Here is a 15,903-nt window from a genome sequence, read left to right as displayed (position 1 = left end):
ACGACTTTTGAAGGAAGTGACTTCTTCTATATATATATTAGTAATTTGTTGTTTTAGTAGTTCTAAGTTAAGAGCTTGACTCGTAGTGAATCCTAGCGAGAGTTAGGCAGGCGGCTCACCGAAACCCTAGGGTTCGCCCTAAGGAGAAGTGGGATCGTCACACTGAATACAATTCTCTCATGAGAGAATTATATGCATTTCAAAATACAGAAACATACTATATGGATTTCACAGGGATCTATCCTCGAACAAATTGTGTGCAGAGATGTGATAGCAATTTGATTCAAAAATGGTACAATTTTGGAGTAATCAATGCTATCTATACGACTACTCCTACATTTCCTAAAATTTCCAAACTTCCTCGATGGATTCAAGAAGGAGTTAGGCATATTTATCAAAATAACCCCACATATGGTCCCAAAGACATTTTAATACTCAAGATTATTTCAGCTAGACCAGATTTTGAAGAATCAAATAGATATGATGCCTTTCATCATATCAAAGCTATGAAATTTGACGAGTTGGAGATAAAAGTCTACCCTCAAAGGAAGGAATATGAATATTTTTCTGAAGATAAAATACATTATCGAAGAGCTCTGGGGATAAGGATTGTTTTGCAAAATCTTGAAAATACCCCCAAACAAGGATTTCGTGCATATGGAGGAAATGGAACATTTTCTTGAATAATGACTACATATGCAGGGAAGACTCCGGAAGCAGCAATAAATTATTTGGATTGGAAAATACGCTTTGTAGACACCAAAATTTTAGCTTTTTTTATTCTAGGTGATTTTTGTTTATTTATTTATTTTATTTTTATTTCTTGCTTAGTTTATCTCATTCTCATTTTTGTTAAGAAAATTGTTTTTGTTTTTATTAATTAATCCACTGAAAAAAGAGAGAAGGAAAATCATCAATCAAAAAAAAAAAAAAGAAAAGAAGAGTCACGCGCGTGTGCACGGCACGCGCGCTATTTCTTCTTCTAATCGAGCAAGCAGAAGGGAGGCACGAGTACAAAAATCCAGTTGCAAAATTCCTCTCCATTCTTTTTTCACTCATTTTTCTCCTCCGTTTGATCATTCCAACACCAAGCCAGCTGGCTCCAAAAAAATTCCAAAAGAAAAACAATCAAACGGCTCTAAAATTGCTATCAGAAAAATGCAACTCCAATCTCCTCCCTTAGTTCTAGGTTTTGGGGGATTCTATAGCGTTATAAAAGGATACATACGAGAAAATCTAGGGAGGGCCGAGAAAGTTTGAAGGAAAGCATAAGAGTGACGGCGGGAGAGTGAAAACAAAGAGAAGGACTGACGGCAGGAGGATAGAGAGTGATAGAGAGGTGACGGCTGAGAGAAAAAGCTAGAGAGAAAAAGGGTAACGGACTGGAGGAGCTATGGTTGAGTGAGAACTTGAGGGTTTTAGGCAAAACCAACGGAGAGAGAGGGGAGATTGAGGGAGGCGTTCGGCTGAACAAAAGGAAAGGAAAACAAGCTTCGGAAAAGGCAAGGCTGAGGAGCAGAGGGACAAACGACCGCCACCACCACACTACAATCCACCACCATCGCCGATAACCATCATTGGAGGAGCACTGTAATGCCTTCTTACCCTTTTCTTACCTTTAATCTTTGAAATGAGAGTCATTTAACCTATTTGTTTCTTTCCCTTTTCGGTAGTGAAAAGGAAATTTTTTTTATCTTTTCTGAGGTTTATGCATGATTCCTGATTTTGGTAGGGGTTCTTGAGATGATTTTTGTAAAGAAATGGGTTTGGGGTTTCTGTCTCTGTCTTACCTGATGAATCTACGAGGATTGTTGAACCATGCCCGCTGCCTTTTGTTGTGCTCGATCCATTTTCTGTCTTTTTTTTATTCATGGGCTCCAATAGTTGTTTTTCTGGTCTTCTGTGGAGTTTCTCTTGATTGTGTCGAACCAGCATAATCTCATAATTTTCCCAGATTTGGGCATGCTCTTTTCCTGTGAACTGTTGTGTTTACATATAAGGATTTTGGAAAATGTTTGGAAAATTTGCTACTATAGTCTAAGTCTTTGTTGTCTAAGTCATTAGTTGTATTCGGATGAAAAGAAATTCCATCAGAAACCATGAAAGTTGTGCCGCAAGCTTGCTGCCGAACCATTTTGCATGAAGTTTTCCAGAATTTGCATTATTTCCTTCTATGTTTTTGCTTGTTTGGATGTGAGTTTTGTGAATTTGTTGATAAGATCATGGCTTTGCTGTTTGGTTGAGAAGCTGACCGTGTTTGAATGAAAAATTACATCTGAAGCACACCACAAGTGTAGCTAATCGTAGCTGGAAAATTGCTGAATTTTGTTACTTGATGCTTGCATGATCTTTTGTCTGAATTTTATTTTATTTTTTTTCTGCTTAAACATGTGTTTTTATAGTGAAAATGAGGAGAACATTTAGTGGTTTTGTTGTTTGGTTCAAAGTGAGTTGGGTCGAGAAGTTAATGGTGCATTTAGGATTGCGTCTGGGAGTTGCATCAAAAACTCGACCAGGCTGCATTTTTTGTCGAACTGTCAAGACCATTGCTTGGTAGTTTAGGAAATGTTCAGTCATAATTTTTCTGGAAAAGGGAGTTTCCTGGCTTGTTGCACCAATAGAGGTAGACATTGTTTTGCAAATGAGCGAAACCTTCGCTGCTCCAAGTTCATTTTCTTTGTTGTTTTCATGTTCAGCTCCCTTGTTTGATTTTAGTGGGGTAAACAATGGCATTTGGTTGATGTTAACAACATGGGCTTGGGGTCATTGCATTTTTGTTTGGTTTGAGTTGTTTCATCAATGTGTTTCGGTTGGAATGAGAAATGTTGCAGCTAGCTTAGAATTGCAGAAAGCTTCATCAGCTGCTGGAATTTTTAGCAGAAAGCTTTGTTCGTTTTTCTGCATGGAGTTTGCATGAAAATTTTCCTCATTCTGGTTCTGCCATTTGCATGCATGATAAGCTAGATAAGAACTTGAGGTTGGGTTTGTGGTTTGAGATGGTTGTGTGAATCTGCCATTGCTTGCAAGTCGCTGAAGCTTAAAAGCATTGTTTGCTGAAGCATAAAAGTATAGAAAGTAGTTACAGAATCTTGTTTTCCTTCGTGGATTGCATGGGTTGCATGAAAAGCTTCCAATAGTTGCATTCCAACCCCTGGATTCTTGTCTAATTCTACTACGGCCCAAGCAATTGAAAAAATTAATCAAATTGATCCCTCAAACTTTTCCTTTCCTTCTAATTGGGTTCTAATTTGGTGAACATAGGCTGTTTTATTATTTAAAGGCTTTTGATGATTCAATTTCATATTTATGTGGTTATCTGTGATGCCTTGACCTTTTCTTTGTTTTTGGAGGGTAAATAAGTAATCTCACTTCATTAGGGCCCCAACTCAAGGAAGGTACACTCTATCCCTTATTTTTACTTTATTTGATCCTATGTGCGCCCTTACGTGACTTTATGTGCTTGATTGCATGCCTTTTAAATGTTTTCATTTTATTTATTTATTTATTCGCTTTATTTGTTTTAATTTAGTATATTTATTTTATTTTATTTTTTGATCATTTGAAAGGCATTTAAATGCCGAGTTGTAATAGTTAGGGGTTTATTTATTTATTATTTTCTTTTTATTCATCCCCCATTAGATTGTAGTAGGGCCTCCCCCTAATGTAATAGATAGGGTTTGTTTGCTTTCTTTGCTTGATGTGATTTGCATGCTTATATGCTATGTGTTACCGCTTTCTTAGGACGTGCATCTAGATATCATGCCTATGTGCTATGTGTTTTATGTGATTTATGTGTTCATTTGCTTTATTATGCTTTATCTGATTTCTTAGACGGTAATAAATGCATGTTATCACACTAGTCCAATGCTAGCTGTGATTCCTGTCTCGATACCATACTAGTCCAACGCTAGTTGTGGTTCCTATTGTCCGATTTCTCACTAGTCCAACGCTAGTGAGAAAGTAGAAATATGGGCTAGTCCAATGCTAGACCCTTAGGAGCTCTTCGCACGTTAGATCATGATTGTATGATAAAATCACTTCATCTTATGCATATTTTCACTTTCTAGGGTCTTATTATTATTTTGTATGATATTCCCCTTATACGTATATCCCTTGTCCCTAATTTCCCTATATATATATACCCCTATGCATGATACATAACATTAGATTTGCATTTCATTTTAGAATTAGGATTAGGGTAGTGCATTTGCTTGATTAGATTAGGGAATAACCCCCTTGGATATGGGATATGGACGAGTTTGGCTTTCTAGTCTTAGCACACTCGTATTCCCTCTATTAAAGGAAAAATTGAGTCACGAACATTAGTCCCCCGTACCCGACATGATGCACTCATTTAAGACATGTATAGTTGTATAATTATTTTATTCCTTTTCTTTTCTTAGAGTCTCATATTTTTGCATTATTCGTGACTTTTTCGAAGAGTCTTCATTAGGTGTCACAATTAATGTGATTGGTACCAAATAAGTTTTGAAGATACATTTCGACCCCCCGACACCCTCCTAGGTCTAGTGTGAGAACCGTAACTTTTTCATTTTCTAGGTTTTATTCTCTTTAATGGCTTGTTTTCTGCATTTTCGTGATTAGAAAAATTTCTAAATACTTTTAAGGAGCAGATATAGTTTTTAGATGATTTTTCTAGTATCGAATAGTTTTTAAGAAATTAAGAGCGTATACCGGACGTGGGACCCACTAGTGCGAAAAGTTCAGAAAAATTCGACCAACTAGGTTAAGTTTTGGATACTGGAATTAATTTACGGGTGTTAAGAGATAAGTAGAGGATGCTAAGTGGATTGGTATAAGAGAGACAAAAGTTAGGCAAGCATTAATGAAGGTGACAAGTGTCACCATGGGATTTGGTCTTAAGTAAGACCACTATTCACCTTTTGTCCAATTGACCAAATAAATCACAAAAATCACCAAAAATTCACCATTTTTCTCTTCATCTTGGCCGGCCCTCTCTCTCAAGAAGAAAGAAGGAAACTCTCCAAGTTCTTGATTCCATCTTGCTCCAAATCATCAAAACAACCACTTAATCTTACTTTTGTTCCATAGAAAACCTTAAGTGAGTGTTTGTGTGGGGTTTGGTGGAGTTGTTTGGAAAGCTAAGAGGACTAGTTACCCTCTTTCTTGTCTTGCTAAGGTGAGTTATGAAGAACCACTCTCCTCCCTCTAATGATGCTTAATTTATGCTTAGTGGTGGTATAAGATGCAACTTTATGGATTATATTGTGATTTTTGGTTGAATTGATGAAGTTTTGTAATTATTGGGGATTTTTCTGTTTTAATATGAATATGATTGTGTGGCTATGTATGATGATTGGAAATGGTGTGTAAGGGACCTAGGAGGTGGAAAAAGTGGATAATTGCAAGCAATTTCTGTTTTGGAAGAAATTTTGGAAAGTTAGGGTTTATGAAATTACATTCTGCCCGGTTTTGTAGCTCATAGTTAGAGGCCGAATTGGCCTTGTCTTAAAACATTAAAGTTGTAGGGAATGATATTTTAGAGGTGCCTACAAAATTTCAGGTCAATCGGAGTAGCGTAGCTTGAGAAAAGTAGAAATTACCCTTGCTGTCCTGGTTTTACCCGAATTTGGGAATTTCTTTTGTAATTGGTTATTTTGGTTAGGAATGCTTCCGAATTGGTTGTTGAGGCCTTCTGATGAAATGTATCCCTATTTCTTAGCTTTCAGATGGCTTTGGAATTTCTGGATTTGGACTTATTTAGGCTGTTTTATGATGTTTACACTAAAATGCGTTCTGTGAATCTGTTTTTGCGGTTCTGGTATAGTAGATTGCATGTTTGACCTGGTTACACTCGAAACGGGGTTGAGTAACCTTCTGAAATATTGTATCCCTATCTCTTAGCTTCGAAAAGGTGGGTCTTGGACCTTCATCCGATAATTGTAGTGCCTTTGGTGCCATTACCGTAAAATGAGGTCAAAAAATGTTTTCTTCAGGGCTAAAGCTAATGCCATTTCCGGATTTTCTGGTTTCCCCTAATGCTTGTATATGCTTATGGAACCCTATTGGGGTCGTGTTTGGCATTGGTTTATGACTCGTTATCGAGTCTCATTGTACTTGTTTGCATGTTTTAGGGCGTGACGGTGGTTCACGACGTTCTTTTGACGGAAGTGCATGAAACACCATTTGCAAGCTTGGTGAGTGTACTACTCACTTGTGTGTTACTATATGGCTTTGATACTTGAACTTGATGAGTTAAATGTTATTGCACCATCGATATTGATTGAAGTGAGGGTGTACTTTATCACTCTCACTTATTTCTCATGTTATTGGAATGTTACATGGAATGTTACATGAAATGAAAAGTACTTGACTTGGTGTCGATTGGACGAGTATCCAACGACCATGATTGTTACCATTGAGCTCAACCCCATTGGTAATTGATTGAATCGAGCCGGCGAGGGCTTGGTCGTGCCAATTAATGAACCTTGGGGACTGTTAATGGAATCTTGTAGTATGAGAGACTCTCGATTCCGGTATACTCGAGTAATACCACAGTGCAAGTGTTTGGAGTTCGGGCCCGGTAGGGGTATGTTGGGTGGAAGGAATGGAAGTAAAGTGGAGTCTACGGTTGGTTACTTTTAAACATTGACGGAGAGTCAATGAGGTTCGATCAAGAATGCAAACGAGGAAAAGGGCTCTTGAGAGCCGCCCGTATCCTTTTATCTCCACCATTAATGTGTGCCTTTGCTTACTTTTGATGAATTGAAATGAAAAGCTTTATAATTTTATGAACTTGGTTGCTTGAGTAGTATTATTGTGAGAACCCTGAAAATAGACATATAAACATCAGTGCATATTTTATTTACATTTTAATTCTTTAATAAATTTTAGCACTAAGTCCAATTGTCTTTAAATGAGTACGTAGAAATAAACGTCAGGTGCAAAATAAAAGAATTGTGCTGAACTACTAAACTTCTTAGTTTTGTTACATTAACTTCATATTTCAATGGTAAACTATTTCATTGATCTAAGAATTAATTTCTTTGAATTCTAGTATTGTAATTAATTGTTTTGAAATAAAAGTGTAAAGATAATTTCTATGAAATAAATAATATAATTGTGCCAATATTGAATTATTCGGTTTGCCATACTAAATTAATATTTCTTGAGTTGGATTAATTCTATTACTTTAAAATAAATTCTTTGATTTCCGATAACTAGTTTTAATCGTTAATAATGTTAAGTGTTAATAGAAATTTCCGCGTTAAGATGAAAACCAATGAATTTTAGATAAACCTGATACTAATATACCAAACATACTTAATGCGTGAAAATTTCGATAAATATATCTTTATCTTTCTTTGTTTTCTAATAAGTGTGTAAAAAAATAATTTTTGTGTGCAAATTGACACCCTTGGATTAAATTATTATTTCATTTGACTTTCCATAACTAAATCGATAAATTTCGAGTTAGACTAACTCTATTTCTTGAGCAATAATAATTGGAAATTCTAATAACTAATTTAATCGCTAATTAATATAAGAATTATTAGGAACCATAATATTCAAGTTTAATCGATATTTATTCGATAAAAATGGTTTGGGTATAGTAGGGTGTAATTAAGCGTTCAAATCACACTTGGGGATAATTTTTAGAATTAAGTTGGAATTGAGAATTTAAGTTGAGATTAGGGAGCAAAGTGAAAAGACTAAAATACCCTTCACCATTCCACAAAATCACCACACATCCATAACATTTCCATGCAACACCAAACAGCTCCTCGGGCCTCATGATCAACCACCACCCCAGCCGACCAACCGGCATCTTCACCACTGCCGTACACAAGCTCTGCTAACACTCAACCTCCTCACCTAAATACTGCAGCACCACCACCCTTCACAACCCCATTCTGTCTTGGATCAACGACACAAGAGTGAGGGAGAGACTTACCTCGTGAGTATCGACCGTGAGGGAGCGAGAGGCCGAGCTTCACATCTTCCATTTCTGTTCGTGAGTTAGAGAAAAGAAAGGAAGAGCTAGTGGAAGTCGCAGGAGCTGCTGATCAGCATCATCCTCGTCAACTTCAGTCCAAACACCATAAGCTGCAACCAAAATTTGCTGCGTACGTGAAGCCGAGAGGAAGTAAAATCTTCAACTTTCTGTGCAGATTAGCTTGCTGTGAGGTAAAATTCTGGATCATTTTAGGACTAATCAGAGGTAGTTTGAGCTATCTTGAAGCATGCATGTACTGTGGAACCATCGGATGATGAATTTAGAGAAGAAGAAATCTGATGTGCACAAATTTTGGGTCTGCCGAGTCTTGAATTGGAAATGCAGACCTTAACCTGCTATATCACGATAATCTAAAACTGATGATGGGGATTAACCAAGTAAAAACAAGAGGGTTACGGCTTTGCATGTTGGATTAAGCATTCGGATAATGAAATTTGGAGCTTGAGAAAAATCTGCCTTGGTAAAATGGAATAGCCGTGAGCTTTAATCAGAAATGCAGATGTAACCCTGTTTAGTCATAGTAATCTGAGCTTGTATTGGTGCGTAATCAACTAATCACTAGCTGATTAAACTGGTTAAAGCTTTGCATGATGATTTTGAGTAATTAATACATTATGTTGGCCGAAGAAATATTGGATCTATGAACATTTAAGTTCTGGAAAATTTTGATGGCCGTGAGTTTGAGCTGGGAATTGTATGGATGTTGTAGTATGAAATTTACTAGAAAAGTATTTGACTCTCTTGGTTGTGTGTTTAACTAGCTAAATATTGGATGATTAAGCCCTGCATGAGATCAATTAGTTGTGTATAAGCCAGAAATTTGAAGGGAAAACAAAAATCTGCTGCATGCATGTCATCAGCGAATAGTGGAATTAATTCTGGAATTCTGGATACATTTTGTTGGTGACCGACCCTGTTTTAAACTGGAATTGATAGTGATTTCATTTATTAGTCTTGCATGTCAATTTTGGGTGCCTAATATAATGATCCAGCCAAGGAAAAGCTTACATCTTATGACCATTAGCAGCTGGCATTTTTTTGTGATAGCCGAGTGCTTGACTTGAATAATGCAGCCTCAATTGGTTTAATTCTGTTGTTCTGAGCTTATAACCATGATTAGCTGGGTAATAACAAGATAAGTAAGCTTTTCATATAGTTAATTAATTGGGTTAAAACAGAAAAATTAATTGAAACAGAAATCCGCTGCATGCTTGATCATCCGAGGATAGCTGGAAAATTTCTGGAATTTTGGAGATAATTATAACTGTGATTTGAACTCGATTTCTGAACTGGAAATGTTTATTTTCTAGCTAAGTAATTGCATGAGGAAGTTGAGAGTTTAAAAGCATGTTTTAACCAAGAAAATAAAATGAAAACAGAAAGTTTCTTCATGCATGTTCAACCGTGACTAGTTGGACAGATTTCTGGATTTTTCTGGATGATTTTAGTTGCTGTATGAATCTGGTTTTGAAATGGGAAATTTTTGATAACTAGCTAAGTGTTTACATGCTGGACTTGAGTACCTAACACCATGTTTAAACCAAGGAAAATTTTTAATACAAGATAAATGGTTGCTGGAAAATTTAGCTAACCAAACGTTGGAGCAGAAAATATTGAATTGTTTCCGGATTTCACTAGTTGATGTTTGAATATTTTCCTTAGCATAAAATGGTTTCGAAACACAGGAAAATGGTGTATCTTAAGACATACGTGTTGTTTAGCAATGAAACATTTGATATCACGAATGATTTAACCAAAAACGTGGGTATACGAATGCTGGAAATTTTCCTTGTAGTTGCCAAAGTTTGAGTAAGAATTCCCCAGCTTGAAAATGAAATTATTCTTTGAGTTCATAATGGTTGAAATTGCCTGGAAAATGTGGTGCTAAAATTTTACAAGAGTTGTATGGATGGTTAGAATAAAAGCCTTACGGTTTTAAAAAGAGAAAAAGGAGCTTTTCCACAAGTGAGCAAGAGCATCCAGATTTTCGGATTTACTGACCAGCCTAGGAAAAATGCATATATCTTGGTGTAGGAAAATCCGATTGAAGTGCCGTCAGTGGCATTTGAAACTAGATTCATGAGCCTTTGTTCTGTAGAAATTTCATATTTTTCCTCCATATGTACTGCTGTCCGTGACTCCCCAAAGTGGACTGTCCTGCTTGAATATCCTGTTTCTTTATGAAACTGAATTTTGACTTGGATTGAACATTTAGCTTATTTGTGGTTTGAATTCTTGATTGAATTGTTGTTGGAAGTGAATGATGTTGTCAAGGGCTAATGATTGACGAAGCCTTGGCCATTTGAATGATTTTATAAAGTATTACTGGATGATGGAAGTTAATTGCTGGAATGTCTTGGGGCTTTACCTTTATTTTTATTTGCTTATGATGGGTTTGCTGAAACCAAGTGCTAATGATTGATGAAGCCTTGGTTGATCATTTTATTTTATTCAGTAATGCAATTGTTGAAAGCTAGGGCTAATGATTGACGAAGCTCTAGTAATTTGCTATGTGATTTTTGCCATATTTTGATCCATATTATGATTTCGAAACGGAATCGGAGCTGTGGAAGTTGTATCGACCTTGCGAACTCGAGTAACTGTGATCAAATTAATCAAAAATATTTTTCCAGCTAGTATTATATTATAAAACTCCATATCTAGTGTTTTGCCTAAAACTTTCCAACTCGATAATTTTCTTTAGCTCAATCTAGCCTTGATAGCTATAGTAAATAAGTTCTATAGCTTTTGAAAACTCTAAGTCTTATTTTAATTCCTTTTCTTTCCTTAAGCTTTGCACTTGGATAGTTAACTATAGGAAAAGTTCCAAAATACGAGTTTTACTAATCTTAGTGAAAAGCTTGGGAAACTTGCTCGGCAAGAAACCCTATTTTAGGAAAAATAGTTTTTAAGGATAATTTTTGCAAAAGCCGTAACTTTAGAGAAATGTTCAAAGTAACTTTCTAACATTCATATTAAAAAGTTTGTCGACTTATTTCAAGAAAATAAAACTAGTTACCTTTTATCAGGAAAAGTATCTTAAGGAAAACTATAATAAACATTTCTTCTACTTTCGTCAAGATTCAACCTACGGAAACTCTTGATTCTTCTAAGGAAAAGTAGACTAGTAGTATATTAAATATACCTCGATGTCTATAAGCTTAAAAGTTGAGTAGAAACTTATAGTTTCAAATTTTGGTTTTTAGGATATTGCGAGGACGCGGAATTCGATTCCCAACTCGATATCTGAACTCCACTCTTGGTGAGTGTCCCTGCCTGTTCTTTTCCTACTTGAATTAAGTGCTTTCTTGACTCGATATGTGATGAATTGTAAAATGAGTTTTTGATCCATCGAAGTGAGCAGTGTGTACTTTATCGCACTAGCCGTTCGAGTGGTGACTTGCGTGAATCATTTTTCTCGTGAATCCTTAATCTAAGAGTAGTTACGTCGTTGGGTGAATCCCTCGGCACTTGAATCAACTACAATAATCCTTGAATCTAAAAGTAGTTACGTCGTTGGGTGAATCCCTCGGCACTTGAATCAACTACAATAATCCTTGAATCTAAAAGTAGTTACGTCGTTGGGTGAATCCCTCGACACTTGAATCAACTACAAAAACGTCGATTCGTGAATCTCTCGACTAATTCTATTACGGGTATATCTCGAGTATACTGCGTCGGTAGACGAAGTTCGGGCCCGAAGCGGAGGTATGAATGGTGACGGGTTAGGATTAAAATGAGTGGATCTACATGGACTATAAGTAGTGAGAGTTGACGGAGGGTCAACTACGATGAATGGTGATCAAGCGAGGAAAATGGCTCCTGAGAGCCCCTGTATCCTACCTTGTGCTGTTATACGCTTTCCTAATTGTTAAATTTGTTTAAGTTATTACTCGCTGTTTGACTTGCGTGACTGCATGTTTTGGGGCACCACTGAGCTTTAGCTCACCCCACGTTTATTTGTTTTCCTTACAGGTCTGGAAGTTGAAAGAATTTGAGCTGCTTATATTTCCTATGAATGTATTTGAATAGCTTGAATTTAGATTTCGGTTTGTAATGAATTCTACGTTAAGTTCTGTACCTTTTATTTTGGTTGCCACTTGAAGCTGGAAAAATGTAATCCCAAATTCTAATATTCGGTTTGTATGTTTTTTTTATTAGTATAGTATGTCTTTAACCTTGCGAGTAATGTGTGAAGTGGTTAAGAGCCGTCGTTTGGCTAAGTTGTATGCCGTTATCTTTGAAGCTAATGAGGTGATAGAAATTGATTTATTTCGGAAGAATTATTTTTGTAGTAGCTTAGGTTAATCCCTGGAGGATTTTAAGCTAGAATGCTTGCGTGAGTCCTGGCGAGAGCTGGGCAGACGGCCCGCCAACCCTCTGGTTCGCCTTAGGGGGAAGTGGGGTCGTCACAATTATCTCACTGGACAATTAGCTCACTCTATTCCTTTTGTTTTCCTTACAGGAAAATAAATACTTTTGCACTGCAATTGATAGTTGATTGCCGAATTGAGCTAGTTGGACATATCTTTTGCATAGCTTATTGATTGAAACCCTAAATGTACTTTTGGGGAGTTTTCTCTTTTGATTTGGCAAACCGTGTATATATCCACTTTTGAATACTTTTGTATGCCACTTTGGCTTGTAAATGCTAAATTTCAAGATGTGAATGTTTGCTTGTTATTTGGTTGGGTTCTGACGGGTCGGTTACTATTCATGGCCGACTCCGGATTTCATTTTTTTTATTTTGGGTTATTTTGCCATTTTGACTTGTTTACGCGCGTTTATAAGTTCCGGAACGCGATAGATCGCTCTAAACTGCACCGTTAGTCCTGGCGAGAGTTGGGCAGGCAGTCCGCTAACCCCTTTGGTTCGCCTTAGGGGAAGGTGGAGCTGTCACATCTAGGGTTTGCATTCATATAGTACGTCCAAATGTGATAAATTTTTAGGTTAAGAATAAGAAAATCTTTGACTAAATTACGCAACTAGCCTTGGTTAGGTCGAAAGGGTGCCTCGGATTTTTATCCTTGCCTTCCCTTTCTTCAAATGTGACTCCCGAACCTTTTTCTTTGATTTACGTAGACTTGGAGTCGTTTAAAAGGGATTTTTCTATTTTTTCTTTAAAAAATTCATTTTTAGGTGACTTGGTACACCTTAACTCAATACCAAGTGGCGACTCCGATTTTTATTTCAAAAACCCTTTTTAAACTATAATTTGGGCCTAAATCGTCGCATTACAAACCCCATTTAGGCCCATTTTCTTTTTAAATCAAAAATCCTTTTTCAAATCAAAAATCAAACCAAAATTCACTTTTTAAACCATTTATTTTTCTTATAAAAAATGGGGCGCGACATGCTTATTGGAAAGCAGTCAAATAAAATCCAACGACAAAACTATCAAAACTTTGTGTAGGATGAGAAAGCGCAAAAATAATACGTGTTCAGCCTGTACCAAAAAAAAAATAAGGACACGACATCAAGTAGTCAAAGTATGGAATAAGACGCAGGCACTTACGTCACTACCGGAATCCAAAATATTTTACTCAAGTCCGCGGGATTGAAACCAATTGAAGTCCGTCTATGGAATTGAAGCCAGTAGAAATCCGTGGAAATATCAATTCAAATCCAGCATTGAAGTCCGCCAAACACCTATATAAATAGGAGCATGCCATATGAAGAAGGCAATTGAAGGAATCAAGAGTTCTACTTTGGCAACTCAACCTTACCGATTGTCTTGAAAATTTTCTCTCATCTTTAGTAAATAAGAAGAGATAGAGAGAGAGTAGTGTGCTTAGCCTATATCATGTACTAAACTTTCTTCATTAATAAAAGAAGCAAGTTTCTTCACAACTTTCTATATTTACATCTGAGTACGCTTAGAGGTAGAAAATGAAACTAAGCTGTGCTGCAAAACAGCGACCCTTAAAGGAAGTTACCTTGGTGGTTGGAGGCTGCAACGCCCAAGTAAGAAGTCCTCGGAGAGGTAGCCAGAGTTTTGTCTGTAAAAAATCAGATTTAACGTATGGAAGCGTGTTGGACCCATTTCTTTTGTTAATAAAAAATTGTTAGTCTTGATATGGTTTGCACTCTATTCTCTTGCAAAAAATTTTATGGAAAATATTTCAAATCCATTTAGTACCTTATCAATAAATATTACACATCCTAAATATACTTTAGAAATAAAAATATCTTTTGCATCTAGAATGATAAATATGAATATCTTGTTAGCCAACCCAAGTTTAAATTTGGACTTAAATTTGGGCACCGAAATAGTATCAGAGCCCATAAATGATCCCATAATCCCCATAAATGATCTCACACTTCCCAGAAATAATCTACATATTTCCTTAAATAATTACGAAGATTATTTTTCTGATGTCGAATTTGATGCAAACCCAGTACCTATTAAATACTTTAATAATGGAATAGAATTTGATGATTCCGATTGGTACTATCCATCTCCTTAAAATGGAAGAATGTTAAATATGTGATTCAATGTTATCTCTTATTAAAGAATATGCATATTAGTTATAATGTGGATTCATTCTATCTTTACATGTGGATTCATTCTACCAATGATCTCTCTAATTAGGTAAAAACGCCTTATATGCTTTAACCATTGATGAAACCTTGGTTTCTTTGCTTGAGTAATAGCTCCATTATTATTACAATATAAAAGTATTAGATCTTTAATGCATGGAACCCCTTCAAACTCAATGATGAATTTCTTGATCTAAAGGGCATCTTTAGCTGCCTCAACTGCTATAATGTATTTGGTTTCAGATGTAGAATCTGTTGTGGTCTCTTGTTTGAAACTTTTCCAAGTCACAACACTACTATTTAGAGTAAACACATCTCTAGACTGAGATTTGCTATCATTTTTATCAGATTGACAGTTGGCATCATTGTATCTCTCCACTTGCAAATTATTTTCTTCATATACCAAGATTATATCCTTAGTCCTTCTCAAATATTTGACAATATTCTTGACGGCCATCTGATGTCCATCACGGAGATTTGCCTGGCATCTGTTTGTAAAACTTAAAACATAAGAGACATCAATCCTAGTACGCATCATAAAATATATGATAGAACCTATTGCTAAAGCATTGGGTGTTCTATTCATGCATGCCTTTTGATGATCTTGAGCCTGATTTTTTGATATTTACAAAATAATTGGATAATTCAAACTAATATTTTTTTTCAATGAGAAAGCTTTTCAACTCTGAAGAAATTTGATTCAAAAAACAATTGAAAGAAGAAAAATGAGGTTGAAAGCTGTCGGACGCTCACAATGACAACATCGAACATCCAATAGACAGGGCAGGTACCGGACAATCATATCGGACGAACAACATCATCACCGGACGTCCGAAAGAATTGAAATAATTCTTCAAACTCTCTGTCTGCTTTCAGACGCAAGCATCGAAAATATCAGGCGTCCGATACTCCCAATAGCTAGTTGACTCTTCAGCTACCTTCTATTCGTTGGAAACTTTAATGAAGTACTTTCTTGATCTCCCATAAATAGAGCATGGTCAAAAACTTCAAAATAGCTTGCACACTGAGAATACAAAAGATCAAGAGTTCTTTTAGTGAGAAAATACTCTCCAAGAAACATTTGTACTCTTTGTGGTGTAAGACTCCTTGTAAACTTTTCATTTGTGAGAGAATACTTCAATAGTGTAGCTTTGTGAGGGTTATCCTGAGGGATTGTAAAACTTCCTAACTTGACCGAGTGAAACTTGGGGCAAGGAGGAAGTGAGCTTTTCTTTGTACACAAGATTGGTTGTATTTCATCAATTGAAGAACCTTGTTTTGTGAATTGATCTTCAAGCTTAAGAGGAGTTTGGTAGTCAATTAGTTTGCATTTCCTATCTTTTTATTTATCTATTATCTTGTGA

The 15,903-nt window shown here is 36.2% G+C and overlaps 1 protein-coding gene across 1 annotated transcript; it reads right to left on the bottom strand.

The window, feature by feature from the left end:
* Positions 1-14,732: 14,732 nt before the first annotated feature.
* LOC113759843 lies at positions 14,733-15,074 on the bottom strand. Its single transcript, XM_027302423.1, has one exon. It carries the CDS (start codon positions 15,072-15,074, stop codon positions 14,733-14,735), a length of 342 nt encoding a protein of 113 aa, XP_027158224.1.
* Positions 15,075-15,903: the final 829 nt, after the last annotated feature.

Source organism: Coffea eugenioides, chromosome 2 (genome assembly GCF_003713205.1).
Source record: "Coffea eugenioides isolate CCC68of chromosome 2, Ceug_1.0, whole genome shotgun sequence".
In the NCBI taxonomy this organism is placed as follows: domain Eukaryota; kingdom Viridiplantae; phylum Streptophyta; class Magnoliopsida; order Gentianales; family Rubiaceae; genus Coffea; species Coffea eugenioides.
This window is presented reverse-complemented; position numbering and strand designations above follow the sequence as displayed.